The sequence below is a fragment of the Perissodus microlepis genome, chromosome 17, assembly GCF_051167445.1.
Source record: "Perissodus microlepis isolate ML-2025 ecotype Zambia chromosome 17, ASM5116744v1, whole genome shotgun sequence".
Classification (NCBI taxonomy): Eukaryota; Metazoa; Chordata; class Actinopteri; order Cichliformes; family Cichlidae; genus Perissodus; species Perissodus microlepis.
In genome coordinates this window covers 1807741-1833277 of record NC_140477.1, presented here as the reverse complement: position 1 = coordinate 1833277, position 25537 = coordinate 1807741, and the positions used below count along the sequence as shown (strand labels likewise).

The 25537-nt window shown below is 43.8% G+C and overlaps 1 protein-coding gene across 4 annotated transcripts; it reads right to left on the bottom strand.

The window, feature by feature from the left end:
* Positions 1-1585: 1585 nt before the first annotated feature.
* On the bottom strand, positions 1586-23997 carry mllt1a (MLLT1 super elongation complex subunit a). 4 transcript variants are annotated; one of them, XM_084909521.1, is made up of 12 exons: positions 23849-23997; positions 17738-17918; positions 17092-17174; positions 14763-14906; positions 13100-13225; positions 10374-11030; positions 9988-10078; positions 9727-9838; positions 9066-9165; positions 8601-8678; positions 7576-7647; positions 1586-7476 (listed from the first exon to the last, which is right to left on the bottom strand). In XM_084909521.1, exons 1-12 carry the CDS (start codon positions 23858-23860, stop codon positions 7351-7353), a joined length of 1782 nt encoding a protein of 593 aa, XP_084765647.1. In that variant the 5' UTR covers positions 23861-23997; the 3' UTR covers positions 1586-7350. The 4 variants fall into 4 exon arrangements, with proteins under 4 accessions (XP_084765647.1, XP_084765649.1, XP_084765648.1 ...); XM_084909523.1 differs by having other exon boundaries at positions 8610-8678; XM_084909522.1 differs by having other exon boundaries at positions 9988-10075.
* Between the last annotated feature and the right edge of the window lie 1540 nt (positions 23998-25537).

The following is a 25537-nucleotide window of genomic DNA, read 5'->3' as shown; positions in this document are numbered from 1 at the left end:
CAGACAGCAGGCGGGGCTCTGATGATGATGCAACCACAATCAAAACAGATTCCGGTGTCAAAAAGAAAGGAGAGCCGACGGCCTCGTTAAATACGTGGCACATGTGAACCGTTTCTATGCTATTCGGTGTGCCGACAACCATAAATAGGCTGCTCGATAATATTTCCTCCACTTCTGTGAGCGCTTCTCTCACATCTCGTATTTGTGGCCACAAAAACCACGAGCTTCTAATGCTTAAGCGGAAACGGGGGGAGAGAAAAACCGACGTGCTGCAAGTTTCATTCTCGCAGCGTTAGCAGTTTGTCATAGATGCTATTACTAAAAATCAACCTGCAGCACAGGATGGTTCGCTCTTAGGTTTGGATTCTGTAGTTCGCAGACGTTCTGTTTCTTATTTCCTCTGATGCTTTTCGCATCATGAAGCAGCTTCTGTCAGCAGGTGCACGCACGCAGCCGAAGAGCCTTACCGCACTCGGCTCAGGAGGCTGCGTTGCCATGGTAAACAAAACTGAATGGCAGAGCATCTCCAAGGCGACAGCTGCGAAATTCGTGCAACCACTGAGTTTATTCAATTACTTCATAAGCAAGTGAGGGACTTTGTATAAGAATGGCTGTAATTCCTAAACATTTAATACAAAATTTATGAAAAAATAAAGCTGAAAGTCTGCGCTTCACGTTGACTTGTAAAAAGGAAAGAGTAAAAAAAAAAATGGACCCAACTCCGTTTCTTCCGTTTCACTGAAAATCCTGAACATTTATATTGTAAGTGAACTAGAACCGTCTCACCACGTGATCCAGCTCCATTATTTGTCTTATCTGACAATGTAAATGTACTGAACAGTAGTAACAAACACATGCACACATTCATATTTAGTTTCGCAGCTGTGACACTTTGCAGGATTGGCCACAGTAGTGCTGAATTATCACAAATAACAGGATTTTTACGCAAACTGTGCTCATGCGTCTCATCAGCTGGATAAAAAGGGCGGAGGTTATCGGCACAGTGTCTTTACCACGTGGTCACTGTTATCTAAAGTGGGTCCAAATTGAATTGTGACACTAAAACTTTTACAATATCACAAATATTCGATTCTTTTTCTTCTAAAGGATAAAATCACTGTTTTCCATTAATTTAACAAACAATTACATTTTTAAATCAGCACATAAAGTAGTGGCTGCACCAGAGACCTCACGGTTCTGCTCACAGCACAGACTGTTGTGTTGCCCGAACCATTAACATCGTCTCCGTTCACTGAACCGGCACGAACGATGTCAAGAGCGTGAAAGCGAAGTTGCTAAACGGCGTTCAGCCATCTTTATTTCATCTGCACCTGCGCTGTTCCTGCTGCGACAGGCCAAAAGGTCCACGCAGCCTCCCGGGTTATTGATCAGCCTCCGCCAATAACTGTCCCTCCCTACAGCCGCATTTCCTCAATAGATGGTCAATGCATCACGAGCATTATGAGCCGGCCTGCTGCTTGTCCTTTTAACCCTGCGGCCTGCGATGACCGTCACGTGAACTTTACTCGAACCCTTGCAGCGGGTCACGCAGCGGTCAAGGATCGGACACACGGGGAGGGGGGACAACAGTACTTAATGACTTTATTAATAATATGATTTCAACATAAAAATAACATTAAAATAACATGTTTCGTCCTCGTTAACAACTTGCATCATACGGCCACATGGTGGCGTTGTAATGCCAAGTTTGTTTGTTTTCCTTTTTTGTTTTTTCAAAAATACCAAAATTGTTCTTCAGCCATCCAGTTCATTTGTTCTTCCCGCCATTCGTCGCTTCGACCTCGTACATGGATTCAGACGCCGCCCTCCCCCTCCCTCGCCCCGCCCCTTTAAAAGAAAAATAATCAAACCCTTTATAAATACAGGCAACCCTGTCCCCTTGTCACAGACACATTATGACAACCACTGACACAGGAAACACCCCGTCTGCACATGCCCCTCCCTCCCGCCCCGCCCATCTCCACACATTATCAATGAACCATTTTCTCTGTTTTTTTTTTTTTGTTTGTTTTTTTGCTTTTTCCTCATCCTCTAAAGATCCACACAGTAGATAATCTACCTTTGCTGTATTAAACACATATTATATATAATATAGACTCAGCTGAAATGCTCCACTCTCACAGCCCTGTGCACAGAGTTGCAAAGGGAAGGGACAGCTGGGGGGATTCTCCCATCTATCTCCCATTCCCTTCTATAATGTTCCTCAACATTAACGATAATCACTCAGGCTTGTCATCTTTACTGCTTGCTGCAAGTTGCAGTTCATTAAAGCACATCTTCTGAGACAGATATTAATATTTAAGACAGTTTTCAGTGTTTTATGCAGATCCAAGCCAGAGAGGGGTTCAAACATTTAAACAAATAACAAACCAGGAAAAATGAATAGCACTTTAACTTCCAGAGCATCTCCTCCCACTTTGCAACTCTTGTTTCTCTATGTTGTGTTTCCTCAGGCTCAAGTTGTCCTAACATAATAAAACGAAGACGACAGTCTACGTTTGGGCGCGCACATTTATGAACGTGCAGAAAACCCAAACTGGACACGACAGAAAAACAAACCGTTTTTCTTCTGCTGAACCAAAGTGTGGACTCCTCACGTCCCTCCTTGTGGTCCAGTTATTTGTACTCGGGGCAGAGGGTGATAAAGTTTAGCTCATCCAGCAGTTTTGTTTCGTTTGTTTTTCACCCGCCTGCCCAAACACGTGTTTCTCGGTGTTCAGCTGTCATCAGAATCATGATACAAAACAAAAAAACTAATTTTTACAGGGAACATCCCCAACATCTTATGCCTAAAACAGATTCGGCAGGCATGTTTGTGAATAATAGCGAGAACACATGCCAAAATAAAAGACAATTAAATAAGAAACAAATGGTTGGCAAACAAAACAAACTCAATTCATATTGTATTGCATGTAAATATTGTATAAAATCCTTAAAAATACAGTTTAGGTAACTACTTAAGTACTGAAGTCATCACAGCCAAAAGTGCAGAGGTCCATAAATAAAACGTTGACTGTGGGTACATAGTGGGGCTTCTCCCACTTAACTCACTGTCTCCGCCACGACCACAAGGGACCGAATGAGTGCCCGGTCAAAGGTCAGAGTTCATGAACTAGGACTTCTAAGTTCCCACATCGGTGCACAGAGGACAGAGAGGAAAGTTGTTCGTTGGAAATTCTCTCCCATCGCTGACAAACACGCACGCAAGATGCACTATCGTCACTCACACGGCTGCAAAATTCACTCTCGGGCCTGAAGTTCTGCTGACAGAGGCACACCTCGGGAAAAATGAAGGTGGCGCAGAGGGAGGAAGAAGGGAGGGGCGGGAGGGGGGGCTACTGCAGGGCGCATGAGGCGGCGCTGATGCCGGTTTTGATTTTGAGACATCGTCCGTGTTCGTGCGGCGTCTACGGTAAGGGCAGAGGGAGTGCGGCGCCGAGCCAGGCAGGCAACAGAAGGAGAGAGCGAAGTATTAAAGCTATCGGAACGTCAGGGCAGAAGCACAGGAAAAGGAAAAGCGAGGAAGGAGATCAGTGGGCTGGTGTCTGAGAGAGCGTGAAGCCTAAAGGGGGCCACAAAAAACCAACATCGAGGCCCCAAATAAGTCCAGAACTCGTGCTCAGTCCTGACTCGTTTGGGCCTCACAAAACTGGCTCCTGAATGTGTCGAGCAGACGTTTGTTCAGATTACGCAACAGGAAGCTACTCACGATCAAGAGTAGTGTCATTAATGTTCGATAAAAGTGAAGATCCCGTTAGGGGGAACTTCTGCAGCAGCGTTATAGATATATAGAGCATAGAGTCTGAGAAGAGAAAACAAAAACAAGTAAACGATATACAGTAAATACAAAGACTGTAAAGAGAAAACAATAATCAAACACTAAGAGCTAAAAATAAGAGTAGATATTACAGTGGACTCTATTACACAGAGTGAAGAAAGCGACATTTGTGCTTCTCTGGTTTGTTATGATCTTTTTACAGTACGGTTTGATGCAAAGAAAACTATTGCATACAAATGATTGGCCTTTAGTCCACAGCAGGAGGAGAAGGCGGAGCTTCTCCGACCTGGTGGGATGGTGTCTGTTAAATGAGGTTACACTAAACACGCGAGGATAGTTTTTGCCAATTCAATTAGAGTTAAATTGTTCAAATCACTGTGCAAAGTACTCTCAACTACACAAAAGCTCATCATCGTTTACAGCAGTCGACCTCCATCATTTAACACCGTTTCAGTGCGTCGACGTGCTTTCCAATGAACTTTTAAAGCGGGCGTTACTGATGATTGTCACTTCTGACTTTGTTCAAGTACTCTGTTGACTAGGTCCTGATCATTAATGCATAAATCACCACGGCTAGCACGCTTACCGGGTCCCAACCCATCAAAGAGCCGAAGTAGGCTCACAAACACCAAAGATCTGGCTCGAAGCACCGCAGAGCAACGGGGAAGAAAATTAAAACCGCTCAACATAAACTTACATTATAATTAGATCAGATTATTGAAAGCCTTTAATATCAATATTGGCTTTAAAATAAACTAAATACAGTCTAGTCTCTAATGTCACTACCTCTGGGATAAACTATTTTTTAACACGTCTTAAATGTTTGAGATATTGAGCGCATAAAGCCAATATGTTGATCACCATCATTATTTTTAAACAGAATGAGCCACGCAGCGTACAGTCACTGATCCGATTAGTTAGAAGAAGCCAGCTTTGTGAGACCATCAGTCCGATTCCTGATGTAAAGACCAGCGTCTTTATTTTCTTGCATTCACATCTATTAGCGATGCCGTTCAAGTGCCTGGCGACTTGATATCGGACGCTTGGCTGTTAGCTGGTACGCTTAACGCTGCTTGAAGGAGGAGCCTATTGAACAGCACGCACTGGAAGGAACTACCACGCGTTAAAACACCTAATTCCAAAACTGGCCAACAAAATCTTGGTCGCCTTCTGAAAATTCCCAGAGGGCTCGATGAGTGGAAATATTATCGATAAAAAGGGACGACAGCCTACAGAGACACTGGAGAGAAGCAGGGATGGAAGCTATTAGGAAAATACTGGATAGTCAGGCATTCCAATTAATACTAGTTTCCCCAAGGGGAGGAGGGGGCTGGGGTGGTGTTCAATCTGTGTGGGCATGCCTAACAGAGTGCACCCCCTCCCCACTCACACACACATATACACACTGCAAGTCGCAGGAAAAAGGCACTAGAGTGGGGCTGTTTCTAGCCGTAGAAAAGTAAAAGCGATATACATTCATAGCTCACAGGTTTTCTGGGAATAAATACACAAAATGCACTTGTAGAAAAATAAAATGTAAAAAAGCGTGGCCCCTATTTTTTATTTTTTTTTATTTTTGGAATCAGGGAGACAAGTATGGCTACTTTTTCACGGCTTTTTAAACCCCCCCTCCCCCCATTTCTCCCCACCTTACCGTGCCCGACCCAACGCTTAAAAGGCAATTCAGGAGTGACCCTCCGCTGCTCCGGCTGCGAGCAGTCGAGCCCTTTCATGCACGCCGATATGGGAAGAAGGGAGGAGGTGGACGGGGGGGGGTCGCTGTTGGTAGGAGGTCAAGGCTCAGCTTTCAGTGCGAGGAAGGAGAGGGGGAACTGAGGAGAACGCTTTCAGATGTTCAGACGACAGAAAGCTCAGTCACGCACACATACAGCACACGTCTCAGTGTCTTCATGTACAGTGTTCAAAGCTGGAAGGACCCGGGAGGCAAACATGTGCGTGAATCTCGGTACCGCTTTGCTTTAAAGCCTCACACTGAGCATTCGCGAGCACTGCAAATACTCAACAACTGGTTTATAACACACTATAATTACATATGAGGTTTCACACCCGCTGTTCAGACAGACACACTTTGACCTTAGACGATGAGTATAATTCATTAAGGAAATGCCATGAAACGGGACTATGTTACTCTGAAACGTATTTCTATTTTAAAAAAAGTAAAATATAACAGTGGTTGTCTAGTGTATGATCCTTTTCTCCTACAGGACGCCGCCTTTGTTTGTAGCTTAGAGTCGGGACTAAAAGGCTTTCTGGCTTTTATTTACAGGAGTTTCTAAGACGCGTGCGCCATCTTTTACTGCCACAGAGGGGAATGAATGAATTCAAGTGAAAGACCAGTCCCCAAATCTTTACTGCAGAGACCCAAACCGGGCTTAGAAAAACAAGTGGCAAAGAGTGAGAGCTGTCACACGTAATGAGCACAATTATCAGACCGGACCTCTCCGGTGCGCAGCGTTCTTCTAAAACGTTCTCGTCGTGTCAGATCGTGTGCAAACAGAGCAGCTAACGCTCTGGTGCGTACGCCGCGACTGAGCCGGCACCACACCTCCTGCAACCCTTGCCCAAACCACGTTAGTAGTATTTTCAGTAAGTGAATCTTTTACTGCTCTGAGTAGCGTGTGAGAGGAAAACAAGAGAAGAAGAAAATGAAAGCTCGTCTTTTTGCTCCTAAAACTGCTTCATGCATGAAAACCTCTTAAAACAAGAAGAACTAAAAGTCTTTATGGGCTTTAACTCCTAAACTCTGATCAATATGATAACACGAGGAAACGCGCAACTACATTATAGTGTGTCACAATCCATTTGTTTGAGGTTTATGTACCTATTAATGTTAAACAGGTGGCTAATAAAGTAAAGTGCTACCTTAATTCTTTATATGTTGGTGTATGCTCGGGGGAAGAATCAAACTGGCTGTTTGTGTTCAAGCTTCACAAACAGAGAGAAGTCAGTGACCACAAAGACAACATCTCCCCTTAAACCTCAGCAGTGCTTGCACACACATGCTCAGACACACACACACACACACACACACACACACACACACACACACACACAACTCAAGAGTATGTCGAGAGAGAAATGAGCTCCAGCTGACAACGGGGGTGGGGGGGAAGAATCGGAGTGTTCTGCCGAGTAAGGAGTGTGCATGTAGAGGAGGAAGAGGAGGAGGGGGAAGTATTAGGTTTGCAGAGGCGGGAGCAATGAGGGTGCAGGAGGGTGGAGGAGGGGTTGTGGGGTGAATTCCACACCACTGCACAGACTCGAGACGAGAGATGGGTAGTGAAAATCCTGACTGCAGACGGAGTTCTGCCGCTCCGGCGTCTCCTTCCACGCCTCCCGCTGCTCCTCCTCCAGTTCTCTCCCCGGCGTCGAGCGTAGGTGGTGGAGTTGTGTCTTCGTGTGTGCTTGTTCGAAGGTTCAGTCAGTCCCACGAAAGAGCTGCGACAGATCCGGCTACCCGTCTCCTCTCGAAAGAGCAGACGCAGCGGCGAGGCCGCCTCCGCCATCCGCGGGCCGGCTTCCACTTCCTGTCACGTGGTCGCCTCCAGGTAGCTCTGTAGTTTGCGGACGGTGGACTCGTCCAGTGAAAAGAGGTCAAAGTCAAAGGTGGTGTTGGTCACATTGAAATGGCCCGTCTCCTCGATCAGGTTGACGATCTGATAGAGAGGAAGATCAGTTAACGTCACGGCAACCGTTAGCACCGCACGTTCACAGAATCAGAGCATCACAGGGTTAGTTTTGGCACGAGCACACACCTGCTGCAGGACGTTACGCTCCCTTAATGCCATCAGTCTGCGGTGGAGGTCCACCAGTTCTTCTGTGTAGGCCTGCTCCATGGGACAGGAGGGAAAAGAGGAGCGAGAATAAAGTCCAAGGAGTTTAAACATAATAATAATAATGATGATGATAATAAAGTGTTTAAGAGTCTTCCTACTCTGTCAGCACAAAATTGTGACTCTAGAGAGATTTTTCTTCTACATCGGGGAGATAAAGGACACATGCATGAAATACACGAGACGAACCATCTGGGAAAACTGGGAACTCTAAACTGATTCAGAGACTAGACGCATCAGTTCTGTCGTTATCAACCGATCAGTATGTTCCATCTTAGCTTTGTGGTAATCGATCCCAGCAGGAGGTAACAGCAGGAACAAAGAATCTCTTCTGCTTTTAGACGTTTAGTCTAAATGAGGTGCTGATGGGGGTTCAGTCACCACCTCAGCCAATAAATCTTCACGAGGGAATCTATAAAGGGTCGCATGTGTTCTCCAGATTTTGGGGGCTTTTAAATGCAGCATTTGCAGGTTTTAGACTCTCATACTTCACGGAGCAACATCTGGAAGATCTGGTCCCAAATCTTCAGCGGTGTAAGAAGCACAAAGATACAGCAGCCGGGGTAATAAATAAATAACTACCATCATGAGAAAAACACGAGTCTGACCAACATCGTGAAGTTAGTAACTCAAAGAGACAAAAACATTAATAATCTGTTGGTGCTGGACATGGATTTCTCTTTGATTGACACCATAACATGTTTAGAGGGACTGAAGTTTTGGACTCTTCCAACAAAATAAAGATCAGTTTACCAAACGCTACTTAAACATGACTTTAATCATCGAAGAAAGAAGAAAGATGTGTTTATGGGTTCAAAGGCCAGAGTCAGTCTGCATAGCTGGATGAATTTACTGGTCATTACTCTTGAATCCATTAATGTGGCCCCCGAACGCTGTCTAAAAGCCTCGTGTGTGTGTGAGGTTTAGGCATAAAAAGTTTGATTTACCCTTCCTACCTTGTCGTATCCCTTCTTCATCACCTTCTCCGAGCGAAACGAGGAATCTGGGCTTTTTCGGACAGACACCTGCAGTTCAGAGACAACAGAAAAATGTAAAAGATGGTAAAAAGGGGGGGGGCATACTGATAGAGAGGCAGTGATGAGACCACCTGCAAAAAAGGAGCAGGAAAGCAAGTGCGAGCCAGGTGAATGGCTACAGACCGCTTTAAGCATCACCCTTAAACATACGGCCTGAATTATCGTCTACATCTATACTATACTCACACATACAGAATGAAATCCCCAGAAAAGCAATAAACTCACAGCTTGTACTGCAAACCGCTCGTCCCACAGTGAGTACGAACCAAACACACGACACAAGTAAACGGACGCTGCGTGTCGCCTTAGCGCTTCTATTCTAATGAGACGACTCTTTAATAAAGTGTGCAGCAGAATGAGGTCCGTATGACTCACTTTGTTATTGGAGGAGCTGTGTTTCTGTGGGGGCGGGGCGGGGTCTCGACTGGGGCGGTGGGAGCCGTCGCTGCTGTCACTCTCGCTGTCCAGGCTGAGTCTGACAGGGGTACAGGGCGAGGTCAGAGGTCAATGACATGCACACAGGCCTCGCGTGCTCCTACTGTCTATTGTAAGCAGAGTTAACCCTCGAGTAGAATTTGCCTTATAACATAACAACAAGAGAAAGTTAGGTGGGCAGACAGGTCTAGCTATGACACCCTGTTATTAGACTACAGTAATGCTTTTTGCACATGTAGCTACTCAGCACAACTATAAAAAGGGAAAAATGATCAGTTAATACGCTCCAACTTTGACTTGTTTGATGCATATTGTGCAGCTTATATTCTCCCGTAGACACAGTGCATATTCACCGCTTTATTTCTCCTTTTTTACAGGATAAAAACACTTTAAAAAGCATTAAAAAGCCCAAAACATTAGTATTTGTTTAATGGAATTGAAACATCAAGCATTAACATACATACCATGACTTTCCCACTAGCGTGTCACACATGTAAGCTGAGTGTTAATGACTTCTTCACTGATGTGCATGTTTCTGTCACTAATTTCTGTGTAGGAAAGCGTGACAGTTCAACGAGTGGATGTGTTTTGGGGGACTGACCGAGAGTCGCGGTTAGGCGGGTTGGTTTTGATGGGCGTTTCTTCCTCTGAGGTGGAGTCATCATCATCTGACTCTTCAGACTGGATCTCCTCCACCATGGATCGCAGGGGGCCTGAGCGACGAGTCACACAAACCATCATCTTCCATCATTCTCAGCACCCAAAATTTGTATAAGGTCTAAATTTGCTCATTAAATTAAATAATCGTATCTAATGAAATTCTATTTTTATGTGAAATGGGTTGTAGTTGAAAGAACCGTACCTTGTCCCTGTTTCTGTCCCGGCTCAAAGTCAGAGTCTGAACTGGAATCTGAACTGGAGCTTTGAGTGGAAGGACTGGAGGGAACCGACTGCTGTAAAGAGAAGGAGGAGAGATCAACGAGTCCATGAAGAGACAATAACGACACTCATGGGACCGAGTATCAGATGGGCTCACGATGAAATGATGCATTGTTTTTTCTTTTAAATGGACGGGTAAGACCTCAGTCTGTTCAAGAGAAACTTAATCATGTCTCCAAGTAAACACATCGCTGCAGTCTGTGAGTACGAGAGCTGAAACGACTACGATGAGAATTTACTAACGAATTTTTCACATCAAACATGTTCCCGTTTCAAAGCTTGACTGAAGCGACCGTCTCGTCCTCCTACCTCTGATTTTGACGATGCTTCATCCTCTGAATTCGACTCTTCTGAGTCTTGTAGTTTCTTGGCCTCTTTCAGTTCCTGCGTGTCGTTTTTGCTTGGGAACCAGCGACCCTTCTCCTTCGGAGGCTTCTTCTCAGCGTACGACTGGTTTGCTGCGGACGAGGACGATACACGGGGGGAGGTTCCTGTGAAGGCCCCGCTGCCGGTGGGCCCCTTCGGCCCCTCGGAGCTGGCCTTCTTCTGCTTCTTAGCGCTCGGTTTGGGAGACTCCACCGTGGACGGTCGTTTTCCCGGTGCTTTGGGCTCCGGCGGCCCTCCGCCACCTCCTCCCCCGCCTCCTCCGCCGCTACCGGCCCCCCCTCCTTTCGGAGACATTCCCTCCATCTTTGAGTCCTTCAGTGTGATTTTAGGCTCCTTGAAGGCCGCCTTGGGGAGGACCTTTACTTCATCTTTCACTTTGATGTCTGACGGCTTTTTTGAAGACGAGGACGAGGAAGAGGAAGGATCGCGGCCAGGCTTGCTGCTTCCGTCTCTATCGTTGTCTCCTTTTGAAGCGGCTTTGCTCTCAGAGTCCTTGCGTGGCCGCTCTCGGTGCTCCTTGGTTAACTTGTGTGGTTTGGGTCCTTTGCTGCTGCCTCCACTTCCTTCTTTGCTGGGTTCCTAGAGAGAAACAACATCATCATCATAATCATCATCGACTCTTCTCCTCGACCATTTGGCTCAAACAGCCGCAAACAGAATATCAGCTCAGCTGCCTCGAGTACAAACGCACCGTGTCCTCCCGAGATTCCCAAATCAAGCCTTTCCAGTCTGGCATGTAATCGCATTACATGTGACTGTCTCAGTAATTAGTAAACAGAATAACATCTGCCTAACAGCTGTATGAAGCTCACCATCGCTCAGAGCTGAATGAGGACATCCTCAATTTCAGTCCCAGCATGTTGGTCTTTAATAGGCTCGAGATCTTAGCTGATTCTATTAGCTAGTTATAACTGTTAACAAGCAAGGCTATGTGGAGCTGCTGCTGATGGGAATGCCGTTAGCGTCGCTGGAATCCGATTAGCGTGAAACGCACTGAAACGTATTGATGGTGCTGGACAAATGTGATACGTGATTTGTCGCAGCAGACGAAGCGTACGGAAAATCGACGATGGCTCCGTTTCTAGTGAGCTTCGGAAACAACATTAGCCGCCGCCCCCCACAACCTCCAACATTTCCAGGTTTGACTCGTGCACTCTGGACCACCTTTAGCTTTTTTAGGTTGCTCCCTGCAAGACCAATTGCAGATGGCTTTACCGTTGACGTCACACTTCCACACCATACAGCAGTCTTCAGTAGAAGACTGTCGTGCACTGCAAAATCCTAACAATTCTCAGACCAAGTTTATTAATAATTTTATAGAGTAGGAAGCAAAGTATGAAGAGAGAGGAGGTGAGAGACACAGGTCTCAACAACCTCAACAGTGCTGCGTATCGTCAGGTGCTGCTGAAATACTTAGTGGGCACTGGGCACGCCAAGCAGAGCGAGTCCAGCTGGGATCATTGGTCAAGCCATCGGTTTTAAGGTGATAACAGCTAAATCCATTTTCACGTTTCTTTCAAACTTCTGACCCCACATAAGTTCATCACTACTGAGTGGTGAAGGAAAAAAAATCAGTCAGAGTGCAACAAGCTGACGTTTCTGTCTGATCTCAACAAATGACTAATGACCGAAAAGGTGTATAAGTGACTCTGACCAGCAGATACTAACCAATTCCTGAGTTTGTGCCAAACGTGAATAATTTCCCTCAAAGAGCTGCTGAGACATCGGTCGTGAGAATGGGGCAGATAAACACATCGTCAACCCCGAAGCATATTTCCTCAGCCACAGCTGTCACTGGCACGGAGGCATAAAAATGCAAATGTGCAAACAAACGCGCCACAGAGTCACAAGAGCGGCTTTTAATAGAGCTCTGGCAGGCAGCGCCCACTTATCAGCAAACAGTTTTACAGCTTTTTCAAAGTGACACTATTAAAGTTGATGCACACATTAGAGCTTTTATCATATTGATTCGCTGTTAAAAAAAACTGGAGAAAATGGCCACGTGCGTCTTCGGAGACTTCCTGCGCCGAGTTCTTCTGTGTCAGCAGATGGACACAGCTGGATGAAACCATCCCAGCTCGAGCTGGTGCTCAGCAAACACCCACTCGTGCCACGATAATCATGGGACTGATGAAACGCGCATTTCTATGTCAAAATACAGACGGACATTCGTGAGGCTTTAACAAATGACTGCGTACGAGAAGGACCACGTAGAACACAGGGGCCTGTTATCGCTTTATCAGCTCCTTATTTTATCAAGAGAGAAGGAATAGACTTAGAAAGACAATCGCCTGCCCCACGTTTAAGAAAGACCGTACCAGGTCAGTTCTGTGCTGGCCTGTGAGCTGGTAGAGTAAACGTAAAGGGATCAGTTTCCCGTTTTCTTCTGATATTCCTCCTTTCCTGGCAGGCTGAGTAATTCTGCGTACAGATGCTCAAAAACAGCTGGTAGTGATTAGAAGTCTGAGTCAGGCTGTTTTGAAGGCTGATTTAATGATTTTGTTAATGTCTTTTACCCAGACAGTGTGTGTGTTTTTAGAAAAAGCAATCGTTGGAGTTGACCAATAAAGCAGATTATAAATTTAAGATGAATGAGAGAGGTGCAAAGAGAAAATAAAACGGTCTAGCGGGATCATTTCTTCACCAACCTTTGACACGTGAGAGGTCTTGGTCTTCTTGGGGTCTGAGAAGGCAGAGAGGGGGATGGTGGGGAGCATGGGGTAGTCTGGGCTTGGCCTTGACATGGCCTCCGCCCCCTCAGGGACCACCAACACCTGAAATTCAAAAAAGAGGCTTTAATAGGTGCAAGCTCTAAGAACTGAAGCAAAACACATGTTCATTTTCACCGATAGATTTATAAGTGGGCTTTATACTTGAGTTTGGAAAGAAAATCAAACCGAATCAGTGTAAAAGATAAGAAATGTATCATAGATGAATTTTATTTTATGTGCAAATAAAAATGTATTAAAGAAGCATATACTGAGGAAGACGCGCTGCAGCAGCCGAGATGCAGAAACAGCGAAAAGCAAAGCTGATAAAAACTGTCCTCACTTCCTGCAGCTCAAGTTTGATCAATTTCCAATGAACTGAGTGTTCATGGTGTGCAGCACCTTAAATGTACAACTACTCTGGGCTTGGAGGTTAATAGCTACTACAGCATTTACACATCTACACCATGGAGTTACATTAACCTCCTAGGACAGGGGTGTCCAACTCCAGGCCTCGAGGGCCGGTGTCCTGCAGGTTTTAGATCTCACCCTGGGTCAACACACCTGAATCACATGATTAGTTCATTACCAGGCCTCTGGAGAACTTAAAGACATGTGGAGGAGGTCATTTAGCCATTTAAATCAGCTGTGTTGGATCAAGGACACATCTAAAACCTGCAGGACACCGGCCCTCGAGGCCTGGAGTTTGACACCCCTGTCCTAGGACAAAAATTTAAATATGCAGATCTCATTTTTCTCAGAAACAAAAATCAGGTAAATAAATAAAAAATAATCATGTAATTCTTTGGTTTTACATTCATCAGGTCTCAATCAGCCCAAACAGCAAAAAGAAATTAAAAATGCTATGAAAGAGTTTGGTTCTTAGGAGGTTAAAATGAATCTCTGACGTGAGGTCACCTAAACAGGATCACATTATTCAGCCAAATTAAAAATATTTTTAAACTGTATAAAAATCCCTTCATTAGCCAAAGGGGGAAACAGCAGGGACATAAAAGTCAAAAGCTATTTGATCAGTAATACTGCAGCATTTTCAAATTATAGAATTGATTCAAATAATGTAACAACGTAACAATTTACAGCATATGTGGATTATTTAAGTTTACACAAGGTTTTGATAAAAGTCGCACTTTCTTATTTATCAGCCGCGGTGCTGACTAAACCGATTCAGCGTCCTCCTGTTCACACAATCCCGTATTTAGCGTTCGGGCAAAGGAGTGCGCAACATCCCAGCAGCTCCCGATCTCTCTCACACACACAAAACGAGCACAAAGAAGAAGAAACATACTTTTCAAAGTGAAATCTCAGGGTTTAATTCCTTCTAAGACCCCTTTTTAACGTAAATCAATGCTTTTTAAGACTTTAAGTGATCTCCTCAATGCGGGTTATCTGCGGCTCTCAAAGGATTAAAATGGGAGTCGAGAACAGGAAAAAAAAACACTTAGAGCCAACGACTCCTCCCACGTTAACGCTAAAATACAGTGTGCCGTACTTGCTACTATTAGCGTCTGATATTCACTTTGATCAGCCATTTAGCTCTCAGTCAGTCAGCCTGGCTACGAGCCAAAGTGTCAGGCAGCCTCACCCCTCCAGCTTTGATCAGCTTTCTCCTGAATTCTTTGGTGGGGTTGTTGAAGGTGAGCTTCTCACAGCGCAGGTGGTTGACTGGTGGGTTGCCCTCCAAGTTAAGGAAAAGGTCGTAGTTGAAACACACTTTTTTGGGCTCCTCCTGAACAGGGAGAAGAAAAAGAATGAAGGTTTTAAAAGTCCTTACGCAGCACGTGTGGCACTCAGTCATAGACATTTCACAACGCACAATAAAAGCTGAATGACTGCACCGTCAACCCGGAAAGTCAACAGAACAGAGACAATGCTGGAGCTGGAGCACTGATAAGAAACATTCCTGAGGGAAGCTGTACAGCGGCGGAGCGGAGCGACACAGGCACATGCATTAGGTCACTCTTGAAAGATTTTATAAATAAAGTTTTTTAAGTAACCGCGATGATGGCTTAATGGTCGCTAATATTTCCTTTCCTCTTCACTTTCCTTCAAGTCTTTTCTGGATCATCCTGACAGATTCGTAACTGTATCGTAATGCAAGCAGAGCGGTTCCTCCATCGTTCTTCTCAATGGCTGACATAAAGATGCCAGTGCTGTGTGATAATTTCACTCGTCACTAATAGAAACAACTGTTTCCACACCAGACGAGCCTTTCGCTAACACAGCACTGCATACGAGCATTTCTCCTAAAGTGAATCTGATCCTATAACACGGCTTACCACAGGAGCGCACTCTGCTGCAACATCACTTTAAGGTGCTACAGATTTGAATCATTTAACATTCAGGTAATCGCATTACTTTAAAGTACAAGAGTAAGATATCTGCCCTCATGTCAAATTAAAAACCGACAGTTTCGAGTTACTATATCACAAATGGAGCCACAACAAACGCGATTCAATGCACCAGATGTCAGCACACCTTTCATTACTCTAGTTACTTTTTGCCTGCCTTTAAAGACATCGTTGCTTTTCCCTGTAAAATATTTTAAAAGTGTCAGCTAGCACACTCGGGTACTCTGAAAGCAGGCTCTGCATCGCCATCGGGGATATTCCTTCTTACGGGCTCCTGGAGGCCGAGAGTCATCCAGCCAGTGTTTTGGTACGTCTGCAGCAAATAATAATACCATCTATAAACGTCACCTTCCTAACGCCTTTGCACTTGTGCAGTCACCTGTAATCACACGCCAACCCCACGCTTCAGTCAGAGTGCACACACTGTGGTTTTAGATATGACCGAACAAATTTATCTAGTGCTCCAAATATTCACCGCATCTCTCTTCATGCAAAGGTTATTGCTGCAGTTTTTATGACATGTTGTTTATATGCAGGTCTTTTGCAAGTCGGATCTGTGCAAACTCTCAGAGCACCCATGATGCCATTTTAAGAGGACAGCCACCACAAATCTGATCTGATTAGCTGTCCTGAGGCTCTTTAATAGAACTATTGATTAAAAGCTTTCATCTCATGATGACTTCAAATCCTCCAGCAACACTTTGTCATGTGGAGCCATGATCTAGACGTGCAGAAAGACACGGCTAACAAGTCCAGAATGGCTCATCTTATAATCACACGTGTGCAGCCGATCTAAGTGGAAATCACAGGCATACTTAACTTTGTTTAATAAACTACAGGTTTGATAATTGCTTGCCAGTAATCACTGGTTACTCAGCTTTGGGGGGCTCTGCTTTCAGTCTAATCTTTCTAATGTCTACCTTTGATTTTCCATAAGAGGATAAAAAGTAGCTCAGCCTTTAATTAGTAAATTATGTGATTATTGAGAGCTGATACTTCTGATTTATAGTGTACATATTTTTCCACCAGGGGTTCTGAACCATCACTGCCTTTATACGGCCACAAGTAATTGCATTACTCCTGGTTTAGACGGTAACTTGATTACGTGCACATCAAGTAAAAGGGAAACCCAGTTTTCTCTATCAAGTTAAGGAGTTAACCCGATTAACATGAGTATTGCTGGAAAAGCCTGATTTCTCCTTATATGCTGCATTCCTGTGAGAATGTAAAGGCAGCCTTAAGTCCCATTCAGACTAAGATGCATCTCTAAGGGAGGTGATTGTGTCGTTATTTGCAGCGGTCAGTGTTTTTTTTTTACCCCCCCAGTTTTCCTGCAAGCCTCTGCAGAGCATCACAGACTTTTCTCTCTGCTTTTTTCCCTGTTTTAACCATTTTAGCTCAGCCACGTGTAAAAATGAACTTTTAGAAAAACTAACATTTTCTAATGCATTTGAAAATTGACAAAAAGACTTTATAGAGATTAAAGTTTAGATTCCAACACATTAAAAACAAAAGGGAGTCCACATATAACCCAGGTGATGGGTGGCATTCAGGTATTCTCACCTTGTTCTTGAAGTAAACCTCAATAGGCATGAGGAAACCTGCGTAGCCCGACTCCTCCACTTTGTACGGAGGCTCCTTGCATACTGCAGAGAGACAAATATGTTTTTTAACCCCCAATAAAGAAAATAAATAAACCACCGACTGTAACAAACTCTGTCGAGATCACAATATGCCCGTATATTTTCACATTACTTAATTTAAAGGGACGCAAAAACAAAACGGCGGCACAAACTAGTGAGAAGCATGCTTTTATTCTGATAGGATTGCGTGTTTTTAGCATTAAATGATAGTGGAGTCATTATTGGCGTAAAGACAAAATTACAACAATATTCCTACTGGGCTGTCACAGCGGTACAGTTTATCTTTGTGCTGCCTGCCCTCACTCTGACCTCCAACAAACAACCTCATTTCAACATTTAGAAATCTGATCAATTTCTCATGTGTCATATGTAACAGGAAGAAATGTGTCATCTGTATAAAATCACAAAAAGGAGTGAAAAACAAAACCGTTTCCCTCTCAATGATTCGGTGCCTTTTCTTTTAAATCACCGGCTGTTTTCACTGTGTGGGATTTTAAAATAAACCGGCAGAGAATGAAAATGTGTGGTTGTGTGAATGTTTACATGTCGTTATTGCTCTGTCCTACCTCTCTTGGGTTTGGGGAAGCTCTCGTGCAGGCGGAAGACAACCTTCTCTACAAAGTGCTGGATGTCACCAGTCTCTGGGCCTCGGACAAACACCATCCAGTCGTGGGTGAAGCCTTCTGATGTCACCTTCTTCCTTAGCTGAGCTCGGTGGCCCAACTCTAGTTTTACCTGCACAGTGCACTGAAAAGAGACAGAGTACTTTAAATACCAAGAATGAAAGCATTCAATTCAGTTTTATTTACACAGCGCCAAATCACAACAATAGTTGCCTCAAGGCGCTTTATATTGTACAGTAGATCGTACAATAATAGATGCAGAGAAAAACCCAACAATCATATGACCCCCTATGAGCAAGCACTTTGGCAACAGTGGGAAGGAAAAACTCCCTTTTAACAGGAAGAAACCTCCGGCAGAATCAGGCTCAGGGAGGGGCGGGGCCATCTGCTGTGATTGGTTGGAGTGAGAGAAGGAAGACAGGATAAAGGACAGGCTGTGGCATGGGAACAAAACCATAATTTCAGGTATTGTAAAAAAAACAACAACACAGATTTAAGAGATTAAGAAACTCATACTGACATTTTGTCACGCAGAAGTGAGAAAAGCACAGAAAATTAATCCCTTGAGATTTTTATGGGACGAAGGCAACCTGAACTTTACTGGCTTCTGCCTACATTTCCAGACAATACTGTCACTCAGGTCAGTTTTTATTCATCAGCCAAAGTCGAGGGGCTTTAAAATCTATACAACACAGGACACAGATAGGATAAACCTCCTAGTTTGCAACCAACTAATAATCAGAACCTTATTTTCTATGTAACTTTCTTGTTTTTGGTTTTCGGAGTCAGCGAAAAGGTGAAAAAATGAAAATAAATACATAAACGCTGAGCAGACATTTTCCATTGTCTTGTTAGAGGACTAACCATGTTTTGATTTGGACTTAACTCATTTACGAAGCTTGTTAAATGTCATCTATGCTGGAAAAGTGAGGCCAACTCAAATAATATCTGTCCGTCCATCCATATTTCTTAACCGCTGTCCAGTACGCCCTCGACAGTCTATTGCAGAGATAACAGACTCACAATCACACTTACATCTATTTCAGAATCACTGATTAACCAATCATGCATGTCTTTGGACTACGCAGGCACACGGGTACATGCTCCACACAGAAAGACCCCCAGCCGGGGGTTCAAACTCAGGAGGTGACAGCATTAAATGCACCACTATGTGACCCACAAATTAAAATTAATAAAAAAAAAATTCTGCGATAGTTTATTTGTTTTCTAAGGATTGATATCACAGATGATAAAGGAGAAGGTGCTTTTGGCAGCACCTTTATTTCTGAATGTCTCACCACAGAGAGACATCTGCATGTGTGATTGGGCCTGATTTACACCGAATGACCTTCCTGATCCAGTCCTCCCATTTATCCAGGCTTGGGACAGGCACTAAGGTCGTGACCCCCTGAGGCTGGGTTTGTGTAGCCTCCCAGACTCAAACCACACTTTTTTTTTTTTCACATGCAAGGTGAATGTGCTAACCGCTAAACTGCTCGATTAATGATTAAGAAGAAGAAAACAAAAAGAGAACAGCTAACACAGTTTTAAGTTGGCTTGACATACTCAGATTTGTTTGCCTTTAACATCATTCAGTACTAGCTTGCACCAAAGTACCCTGCTAGCAAATAAAGAGCAAAAATACTAATGGAATAGTTCATTCATTTTTATATTTTACTAACAAATAGTTTAATAGCTTAATAAAACTCAGAGCATCACTGAACACAGCAAAGATTTTCAGTCAGTTTAACAACTACAGCCCAGACTTGGTCGGCCATCTCTCCTCTGTGCTGTTCCCATGTTTCTGTAACATCATAATGAATCTCTGGGTTTCTGACACTTGGCTAAACAGCAGCTTTTGGTTTGGTCCTGAAAACATTGTATCCAACTGCAAAACAATTAAATACTATTAAAACTGGAAATCTTTCATTTTTGGGGCGATGACGTCACCGTGACCTTTAAACAAACCCGCTTACCTTTACTTCAGTTGTTTTATAGAGTCGGCTATTAATCATAACAACTGTCTACAGATTTTAAGTCAATTATCAACTGCATTACAATCGATAATGACTGTAAGTCAAAGCCCCGTGCTATTGGCTGCATCCCAGTCCCTGGCAGTGACAAATTACAGCAGCAAAGACACCTTCCAAGCTGAGGTAGCTTATGAAATAAACATAAGCAAAGCCAGTTGTAAGATTAATCCACGGAGCAATTATTCATTGGGTCGCGATTCCACCTTGAACAAAACCTCTGAATCTCTTGAGTGTTAGGACTCGACACTCGAGAGGAAAGGGGCCGGACAGAAACAAAGCCGGACTCATGCAGGGACGCTCCCAGTGGAATGGGAGTGATTAGGTGCCCGAGCAGAACAATCTCAAAAGGTTTGTCCAGAAGAGGGTCGCGTTGTTGGGCCACAACTGTCTGCCAAGAACAATAACAGCAGCGGACCACGCAAGTGACACAGCGCTGGTGGAGATAGAGCGCAGGAGGGGAAGCGAGGGGTGGAGGCGGGCGGGGGACAGAAAGGCACTTTATGTCCAGGGGAGGACTGAAGAATGTGGGGATTTGGCCCCTGCACTGAGGAGCTCGTGAGCTGGGACCGAGCGGGGGGATTAGAGGGGACAGGATTGAGATGAGCTGGTCTGGCACTCCCCAGCACGAACGCACACAAATACGCACACACAAACAGGCATGCACATACACCTCCCCGCCTGGCGCTCTGCCCGGCCATTCTGTGGCAGTAATGCCCTTAAACTCCAGACTCCACCACACCCACAGCGAGCCGCCATGGACTCCCTCCAATCATCAGTGCCCCCCCTCCCCCTGAGGAGCTGGTTTAAAAAAAAAAAAAAAATTAAAAAAAAAAAATCAGGGTTGTGATAAGCAAAGATAAAAATCAGGATGACAACGAGCCAAAGAGGAAGATGCTGATTGTGCTTCGGAAACACAAAAAAGAATGAGCGCTAAAATTAAGTGATTTCAGTAACAGGTAAAGTTTAAAAACATTTAAATATAAATAAAAACTAAAACAAGGGAATTTGAGGATTTCTTCAATCTCTGATATTATGATTGATCCTTTAGCAAAATGAAGAATCAGAGGAAAAAATCTCTTCTCACAATTTTTAAGCAGAAAAAAATTGACAGAAAAAAAAGCAATTAGCTCCAGGAGTGCGTACAATATAATAATAATGAAACAAATTAAGAGAACGAGACAGAGAAACCCGTCCCGAGGTAAGCAGTTAATTAGCTGATAGTCAGAAAATGAGCGTGCAAGTTTTTGATGACTAAAAAGATCAATCAAAACATTTTCGAGTCCATATCAATATTCTCTCGTTTCACCTTCTGAATTGAGAAATATTTTCTCATTTGTTTTGACAATAAACTGAATATTTTTGTGGGGTGATGGCTGAACATTGCAAGTCATCTGACACCACTACCTTGATTATTACACTGGATCATTTTCAGACTCATCATTTAAGAAAACAATGGCCGATTTATCGATAACGCCGTAACACGTTGAAACAAGAAGTGTACTCTTCCATTAAACACATTTTGTTGGTGCAGTTGCAGGAAAGTTTACAATTAACATCTATTTTTATTATCAGTTTGTTCAGAGATTTATTTTCTTCAGTTGTTAATTGATAAATGAAGCTATTAAATGTCTGTCGTCTACACATTTCCAAATCTAAGGTGACATATTCAGATGTTCCGCTCTATGAGCAGTCCCAAACCAAATCAGAGAAGCAACGAAAATTTCACCACAAGATTCAAAATGATTTTGAATATACAAAAAAGAAAGGAAAAAATTCCTCTGATATTTAAACAGTTTAAACTTTATGACAACAAAAAGCCAGAATTATGAAGACACGAAATGAACTCAACACTGGTGCAGATACACAAGAACCAGAGTGTCAAACTGCATCTCAGTTTAGTTCTACTAAAATAAGCTGGGCAAACAGGCGTGTGGAGACACAGTTATTCAGCTAACTTCCATCAAAGCCAATGCATGGGATAAAAAAATAAATAACACAAAGCCACCGATATTGAAATGATGCGTGCATGCCCCCTCTCTCTTTCACTCACACAGTGCTTCAATTGAGGGGAAATACAAATTTTGGCAGACACACTGGCTCCCATGAAAACAATGAACTCCCAGCTGCCATGTAAATAACACCCCTCCTCATGACCGTGTTAATCTCTTCCAGCAAATGAACGATTAAAATAAAAGTCAGAAAGTTTGCCTGAAAGGGGACGAACAAGCGCGCTCGACACCAGTTGTCTCGTGGGGATGCTGAACTCTTTCCCCGTACCGCACAATCTACGAGATAACGTGGATAGAGGTGAAACAGTTACTTGTACTGGGAAATGGTCAATCCCTGGGAGCCACAGGGGAGTCACAAATAGCCTATCTGCGGCACCCAAAGAAAACAAGTGAGCATTGGAAATAGGGTGTGCGAACGAGCGTGTGAGGATTATGAAAAGCTGCACGACCACTCATCCTGTCATCTGAACTGCAGCGTTCATGCCACAAAGATCAGAGCACGAGAAAAGAGAAAAAAGAGGCTCCTTTGCTGTCCACACAGAAAGCTGTATGACTAATCAAGCTGCTATCCCGCTGCTAATGTCATGATGTTGGACTATGCAATAAATTCAATTCCCCATTTTTAGTCTAAACTTGATCCTTCTCTGGGTCTGAAAGAGCAATTTAAACCTAATGAGATCTAATCCAACAACCTTGCAAATATATCTCAGTGTTCTGAAGTGCATTTGGATCAGTGAGGCCAGACATACTCACTACAAACACTTTTAGGAACAAAGCAACTCCGTTCAATGGGAACACACTACAAAATGACATCGCTGTGCCCTTGATCAAGGTAGAATTTGAATGTGTACACATGAAATGCCAGTGCACGTGGTATTTGTGTAAAGTGTTTGGAAAAGCTATTTGCAAATCTTGCCCATGTAACAAAGGTAACATGCGTAGCACAAGTACAGCTAGAGAAAGCATTTAACTTGTAGCAGGAGACTTCCTTTGGATGCACTAAAACTTCAAAGGGGCCAAAGCTGAGCGGAGACCCGTTCCAAGAAAGTGGCTGAGCCACTTTCCATGGGTGTGTGTGGCCTAGCCATCTGAAATAAGTCCTGAATAGCCTCAGGCATTTTGAGAGTAACCCATTCAGCAGCATCTACTTTACAGTTAGCAGATATGTAATTTGGTTTAGCCTCTTTTCTGTTTCTGTGAAATAAATTAGGTACCTTTTTATGGTGTCATAAATTTTAACTGCGCAAATTTATATGTGCATTGCACAAAATGGCACGACACTGCAAGATCACAAAGTTTATAGACCAGCCTTTAAAATTAGGTTTTATACTGAGGATTCTCTGCTTTATAATAAGCAGCAAATCTTTACTGGACTCAACATTTGCCACACACGGAGCCTGTCAGTTTTTCACCATGCAACACGAAGGTGATGACCATTAAACATTAACCAAGTGCTGGCAAATAATGCAGACACTGCATGATGTACGCAGATTGCTGGTTTTATTTGCTTTGTATGTTAAGGTTTCAGGCCGCTGGCACTGGAGACAACACCCGCCTCTCCAGGTTTCTCTCCCCCGGCGCCTTGTAGCGACTCCTTAGCTTTTAGCCAACGGCCGACACTGTCCTCATAGGTAGATTAGCTTAGCTCGGCGGTACAAAACCTCGACTTGAAAGTGGTCTTCGTGCTGTTTAACGTTGTGCATGTGCTGTTTAAAGCCAGCAAAGCCGTAGCTGTAGCTCTCTTTGTGTGCCTGGCTGTGGCTAGAGCTATGCAGCGGTACTGACTGAATGGTGTAGTAGACTGAGCTCAGCTAGCGGTAAATACCGATGTATGAGTGCCCAGCTAGCATAGCTCCAGAGCCAAACAACTACGAGTTCATTAGCAGCAGGAGCATTTTTTTCTTCTGGCTAGCAGAACAGAGGATTCATTCCTGACCAGCCAGCGCTTAGCCTGCTGCCATTTAGAGCCTGAAAAGTTCATATAGCATCGGGAGACACAAAAGCCACTCTACCTGGTTCTCCATGTTTCTCTGGCCTCAGTGAATGATGGATATATTTACAGCGGCGTTAGTGGAGCTTCTACCCAGCCTCGTCTACTCATTGTGTGTCTATCCTTCTGCCCAAAGCGGAAGGCAGACGGCTCCCTCCCCTCGCAGACGGCATCTGGCAGGCTACCAAAACAGAAAGCTCTCTCAGCCAATAGGAGAACGGCAAATGGAAGCGCTCTTGAAAGGAGCCAACCAGCGATCGCCAAAGGCGGGCCAGTCCCCGAGCTGCAAATACAATTAAAGCATTTTCTGGTGGTTCTCTGGAGTGACAGCGAGCCTGTCCCAATGGCTACAGCTCTGTTTCAATTGTAAAATGCACAGCATGCTAATTGATTAATCGGGGTTCAATCGTATTGGGTTTCAGATTTTACCCATTTCTCTTCCTGTCCTAAACGCAAACTCGATGGCACTAACAATCAGCCTAATCTTACTCTTACAATCCTCTTATATTTACAAATTAAAAAATGTCTTTCTTTGCCTGCCCTGTAAAAACTGCCATATTAAAAACTACAGCTTCATATCTAAACCACTGGAAAGTCAGTAAACACAGACACAAACAGTGTTTTTACACCACATTTATTTAGGAAATGTAATAAGAGTCTAAAATATGGCAGATAGTTCAATAACAATTTGAAAATAATCATAAATATGAATCCAATAAATACAGAATATGTATAGGAGCTGCTATTCACGCAGAGTATTATGACTTTGCAGAATACTTTCAATGCACTGCCTCACTTGCAATGCGTTACAGTGCTTTAAACGACCCGAATGCTTCCTGCGCTGGCAAAAAGCAAGTATTTAAAGGTCACTGATGTCAGCTAAAGCCTGCAAAACCTGTTTTTTGTGTTTTTTTCTTTATGGCCAGTTCTGATGCAATCTTATCCTGCTGTGTCTGAAGCATGGGCAGACTCAAAAAGGAAGTTTATGGTTGCACAAACTTTTATGTGTCATCAAGATAAAAGTTTATCCACACACACCAGGGTATATCTGAATAAACTTAATTTTGCCCAAAGCCCCAACTCCCCAGGTGGCTGTAATGAGCTTAGACGACTATGTCTCGACTGGCTCGGTGCACTAGCTCCATTTCAAAAGTTTCATCTGAAAAGAAAGCGCTATGTCTTCTAATTGAAGACGTTTCTTTTATACAGACTCAGGGAGTTAGGGCCCATTGCAGTCAAGTCTGAGCTGAGACTTTGATGTGAGATTATCGGGCCTCAGCTCTGTGACAGAAGGTCACCACTCTCTCACTGGCTTGATGCCTCCCCTTCTCCTTCTCCTGCCGCTCAAAGTGATCCAGCCTGCCTCTCAGTCAAATTTGAGGAAAAGAAGTACGACCAGGCTGTCAGACGTGTCCAGCTTATATTGAGATGTCAACCTTTAAAATCCCCTTTTCAACATGCAGTGAAAGACAAAATCCCACCGGATTTACAGATAACAGAGTTTTACTATAGTTAAATCAGCAGGACAAGTACAGCCAATAACCTGGAGTGGAAAGCATAGATACGTGTGTGTTTGAGAGAAATGAAAGATGCGGTGAACAAAAATGTTAGAGCAACAGATTAGAGATGGGAGACAAGAAAACAGAGAACAGAGGACTAACAAATGAATAACAAACAGTGTTGGTACACAGAACAGAAATACAACAAATCT